This window comes from Chrysoperla carnea, chromosome 3 (assembly GCF_905475395.1).
Source record: "Chrysoperla carnea chromosome 3, inChrCarn1.1, whole genome shotgun sequence".
Classification (NCBI taxonomy): Eukaryota; Metazoa; Arthropoda; class Insecta; order Neuroptera; family Chrysopidae; genus Chrysoperla; species Chrysoperla carnea.
This window is the reverse complement of record NC_058339.1, coordinates 41,571,488-41,577,054: the sequence shown is the minus strand read 5'-3', so window position 1 is coordinate 41,577,054 and position 5,567 is coordinate 41,571,488. Positions and strand designations below refer to the sequence as shown.

The 5,567-nt window shown below is 31.6% G+C and overlaps 1 protein-coding gene across 1 annotated transcript; it reads right to left on the bottom strand.

Moving 5' to 3' along the window:
- Nucleotides 1-374: 374 nt before the first annotated feature.
- On the bottom strand, nucleotides 375-4,843 carry LOC123296565 (uncharacterized protein K02A2.6-like). The gene is made up of 2 exons (XM_044878090.1): nucleotides 4,550-4,843; nucleotides 375-1,250 (listed from the first exon to the last, which is right to left on the bottom strand). Exons 1-2 carry the CDS (start codon nucleotides 4,794-4,796, stop codon nucleotides 511-513), a joined length of 987 nt encoding a protein of 328 aa, XP_044734025.1. The 5' UTR covers nucleotides 4,797-4,843; the 3' UTR covers nucleotides 375-510.
- Between the last annotated feature and the right edge of the window lie 724 nt (nucleotides 4,844-5,567).

Sequence of the window (5,567 nt, the reverse complement as noted above, 5' to 3'; positions counted from 1 at the left end):
TGTGTTACATTATTTGATTCAAAAAATACCTGACTTTTTCCTTTTAAATAGATGAAACCACATAGCGGACCGTCTCCCAAACTTTAGGCAAATAAAAATCCAAACAGAATTTAATACATCTCAAGTTTAATGATGAGCAGTTGACTCGACAAAATTTCCATGCAAAAAAAAGAGTGGTTCTCTTCAAAAAATTTGCGATAACATCTCGCAAGAGAAGGTGAGAAGATAGTCTCATCCTTGTCTAACAAAATTTGTTTTTATATCCTTGTCTAACAAAATTGTTTTTATTTTTGTTTCGAAAACAGTCGCTTGGTTAAAAGAAAAAAATCAAGTACCCTTTATTAACAAAAAAAAATAATCTCACCCCAGGGGGCAAAAAAAAAATTAGCGAGATGCTAATTATTAATGAAACTAAATAGAAATTAAATTAGCTTAGTGAAATAAGGCAGTTAGAAAACTAGAAATATGAGAAATTACCCGTCAACGAATACAACCACTTCGATGATGACCTCATTTATAATATGGCCGAAGATTGTAGATTGACATTCCAAAAGTTGACTTATTGCTGTTAGTGGGTTTTAATCTAACCGATGTTGGAGATGTGAATTTCTGTATCTTATACGGTCCGTTGTATTTCGCTGTAAATTTGGCTGATTTATTTTTGTTGATGTTCGGCGCCAAATTTTTAACCATCACCAATTGTCCAATTCTGTACTTTGAAACTGATGGTCTGTTCAAAGTTCTGTTAAGACGTTGTTGATGGGCGAGTTTTAATGCATCGTTAATTTGCTGTTGCGACGGTTTAACAGAGCTTGTGACTAAATTTGTTAGCTCGTTGATGATAATAAATGGCGTTATTAATTTTCTTCCGAAATAAACTTCTGCTGGTGTAGTGTTTATAGTATTCTTAAATGAATTGTTGTAGTTAAATATTACAAAGTTGAGAAATTTCGACCAATTTTTGTGTTGAATCGAATACTCTTTAAGAATGCACCCCAGGTTGTACTTAATTTGCTTATTAAGACATTCGCTTTTGTTGGATGATGGCGTATAACTCGAACAATAGGACGCTCTGATTCCATTGTTGAATAGGAAGGTCTTCCATTTCACAGACGAAAACGCAGGACCGTTGTCAGATACCACCACCGTTGCGTATCCATTTTGTAGAAATATCTTCTGCATCATCGAAATAGCCGTATCCGTCGTCTGTTTCTTGCACGGATATGCAAAAGCGTATTTACTGTACCCATCTACAACAGAAAAAATATATTTGTAATTTTCGGGAGATTTAATAATAGGACCGATAAAGTCAACGTAAAGAGTATGAAAGGTAAATTCGGGAATGGAACTGCTCAATTGGACCTTATCATTACGTGTATAAGGTCTAATCGCCTGACAGACTTTACAGGTTCTGACATAATCCCTAACCTTTGCATACAAGTTTTTATAATAAAAGATTTTACTAATTTCACGGAACGTTTTAATAACCGAACAATGCGCTGCATATTTAGAGTCGTGAAAATATCTCAACACATAATTCAATAATGACTCGGGTAATAAAATTCGTTTTAGGTGATTCCTACCCACAAGTTTGAAAACTAATCCATCCTTGATGCAAAAATTAGGGACATTCATCTTAGCCTTAAGGTTGCGATAAATGATTTCACATTCAGGTGAATTTCGTTGTTCTTGTTTGATGGATAGAAAATCAAAATTCGTATTGTTTATAACGTTCAAAGAGTCCAATTGAACATCATTCCGAATTTGTTCACTAAGCAAATCTAAATCAGATGAATCCAGAGAAGAGGTTATCTTTTTAATTAGAATTGCATAACCTGGGTCCGCGCTATGCAATTCTTTAATTTTAACAAATTTATCATTTGATTCTTGCTCTAATTTATTCTCGCTATTCACTATTGTATCATTTGATTCGTATAGTCTAGAGAGGAAATCCGCCATTTTATTATGCTCTCCTTTGATATGTTCCGGAGTGAAATCATATCGGGATATTTTAAGAATCCACCTGGACAGCTTATTGAATTTATTTGGTGTATTAAATATCCAAAGAAGAGAACGACAATCAGTTTGGAGAATGAAGTGGCGATCTGTTAAAAAATCTTTAAATTTATCTAAAGCGGTTATAACTGCTAACATTTCCAACTCGTGACTATTATACCTTAATTCTGCAGAATTCAATTTTCTAGAGCAGTACATAATGGGATGTAAACCATCCTCATATTTCTGAAGTAAAACTGCCCCCAGTCCAGTCGATGAACCGTCAGTTTGTAACACAAAAGTTCTTTCAAAATCCGGATGTTTTAAAACTGGAGCATTAGTTAGAGCTTTTTTTAGTGTTGAAATAGCTTCCAGATGCACATTCGTAATTTTGAATTTGATGTTCTTTTTCTTTAAATCATTCAGTGGTGCTACAATCTGACTGAACATAGGAATATATCTGGCATAAAACGCAGCCGCTCCTACGAGCCTCATAACTTCTTTAACGTTTTTAGGTATAGGCATTTCATTAATAGCCTGAACTTTTAAAGGGTCAATAAAACGACCTTCAGCGGATATAACGCTACCTAGTAAACGTACTCTAGACATGCAGAAACGAGCTTTGTCTAAATTAATTGTGATACCGAGTGTTTTAATTTTAGTGAATAACAAATTTAAATGATTTAGATGAGATTCGACGTCCGAAGAATGAACAATCAAGTCATCATAATATATTAAAAGAAAATTATGCCGAAATTCGGCTAAACTAGAGTTCAAAAATCTTGATAAGGCCTGGCTTGAGACAGATAAACCGAAAGGGCAGCGATTATAATGCCAAGTACCGTATTGCGTGACGATTGCAGTAACATGTTTCGTGTCCTCTGACAATTTAATTTGGTGAAACGCGCTTTTCATGTCCAAAAGCGTGAAAACCTTCGAATTACCTAAACTGGCAAAGATATGGTTAATATTAGCTGAACTCATTGGATCAAATTCGATATGTTTGTTAAGGAATCTGTAATCTGCGACTAAACGATAAGAGTCATCTTTTTTTTTAACAAAAAATACAGGTGAGCTATAATTTGAATTTGAAACAGAAAGAATTCCTTGTTTCACTAGCTGCTGTATATGTTGATCCAAAAGTTTAGCTTTATCAGGTGCTAAATAATATGGTGCTTTACAAACCGGAATGTTATCTTTCAACTTAATTTTATATTCATAATCCTTAGCAAGGCCAGGGATTTCTGAAAAAATACATTTATATTTTTTTATTAAAGAATCTAACATTTTAGTTTGTTTGGCACTCATATTAATTTTGGCTTCACAAATCGTGTTAATAATTCGATTATTACTGTTAAAACCAGCAAAGGGAATTTCGATATTAGGTTCAAAATAAAATTTAATAACTGATTTGAAAAAATCGAGAATAATATTACAATGTTTTAGCGATGTAACACCCAAAATCGCGTCAAAGGGGAGACTGTCGATAATGTAAAAGTTTTGGTTCCAAGAGAATTTGTCAATTTTAAAGTGTAGATTGACCAAATAGGAACATTTTAAAAAATTATTACCAGGTAATGAAATTGTTTTATTAGTTGATTTAGTGATTATATTTTTATCAATAAGTTGTAATTTTTTTAGGGTTGCGGTTTTAATCGCGTTAATAGAAGCCCCTGAATCAAACAGTGTTAAAATGGGATAACCTAGAATAAAAATAGTTTGTAAAGGTAAAGAAGATGAATTTAAATTTAAATTAAATAAATAAAATTTAGGGTCTATTATTAGTTTTTTGGTTTTGAAATATTTGGTGATCCATTATCTTTGTTGATCCGTTTAAAACAATGCCTAAAATCGTGATTAGTGCCTTTGCAATATGTACAAAAGTATTTGTTTGTAGAATTAGTTTTTTGTTGAGTTGAAGCATTTGCAATTTGAATTGGTGGCAACATTCTAGATTGAATTTCTTCCATTTTTGTGATCAGCCTTGACAAATCATTATAAGTTTCGGGTATTTGATTTAAACCCATAATTGTCAAGATAGCCGTATTGGCATGAGCAAAAATAATTTCAATTATCTGTGCTTCAGATAATTCTTTTAGTAGTATTTTACTGAATTTTATAATGGATGCAGCAAAAGTGGAGAACTTTTCTGTATCAGGTTGAGTTCGCCGTACCAGTTTATCAACCAATAGTTGCCTCGTCAAAGGTGGGATATAAATTTCGAGTAAGTTGTTTTTAATTGCTTCCCAGTCTAATGAACGAGCTATGCAAGATGCCCAGAAAGCTTGTGCATTTAACGCACATCTATTTATTAATGATTTTAAGAGCATTTCTAACGGTAAAAAATTAATGTCGATTAAATGTTGTGTATCTACTATGAATTCCACAACTTTTTCTGGAATCGATATATCTAGAATAGTAACTTTATTAATGAACGAGTCAATACTCGGCTTAGCAAAAAAATTAGTTTGATGACTAGCTTGGTCTGGTCTTAAAGGTAAAGCATTGTTTGATAAACTGATCGTTAAATTGGATAAAGTTTGAGTTAATAGACTTATCTGTGAATTTTGTTGAAGAATTTGGTCTTGCATCACTGTCATTTGGTTTGCCGAAGTATTCAGTATGTGCGATGTAGCCGCCACTTGAGTCGAAATTGCTGCTATGTTGATTGCTGACGCAGCACTTGGTGTTGTGAACAAGTCATCCCGTGTTGGTGAAGGACCTGGTTGATTACCACCTTGACCACCTGGTAAAGGTTGCGGAGTGCCAGCAGTATCAGCACCTCTTCTTGTCGTTGGCATGGTGTTTTAATAAAATGTAAAGACAGATAGAAATATTTGACCAAATATGTAAAAAAATATATATATTAAATCTGTAAATAAATATTATTAATAAATAAAAGATATAATAGAGTTTGATTTAATTCCCAATTGACAAGATAACTTTAATGAAAGGAAATTACATGAAGCCTTTTTACTTGCTACCATGTGAAAATAAAATTAACAATATGATAAAAAATAATATTATTTAATAAATTTGAAAATCTGTGAAAATTATATTTTATGAAAATAAAATTTCAAAATATAATATAAAATTATATTACATAAAAGGATTTTATTAGAATGTGAAAATATATTTTAAAACTCAAAAATATGGAGAGATGCTGGGCCCTTGAATTAAGTAGATCGTTTTAGGCTGTCTATGCGTTCCTGAAATCCTGTCAATCAGGGAATGATCAAAAAAAAAATATCATAAAAAGTTCAGTCTTATTTAATAACTTCAAAAATCTGAATTAAACAGTCTTACTATTATTACATCAAAAATACTATTACAAATATAAATACTATTATTACAAATAGTTTATTATCACTACATACAAAAAAAAATCTATCTTTATCACAATAGAAAATTTATTATCATTTTGAAAATAAACTCTCGTACAATACTTTAAGCATAATTCTGCCAATAAATATATATAAGTCTATTATTTTTTTTTAAATACCTCTATGAACATCAAATGTCAAATCAATTGAAAAATATGCGTAGTATTTTGAAAATTGAAGTGATAAACC

Excerpts from the sequence above, each read along its gene's own strand:
- LOC123296565 (XM_044878090.1), bottom strand. The coding sequence starts at position 4,796 with ATGCCAACGACAAGAAGAGGTGCTGATACTGCTGGCACTCCGCAACCT. Across the intron at positions 1,251-4,549 it reads TCAACAAAATTCACAGATAA|ATGGGTACAGTAAATACGCT; the intron begins GTCTATTAACTC and ends TTTCTGTTGTAG.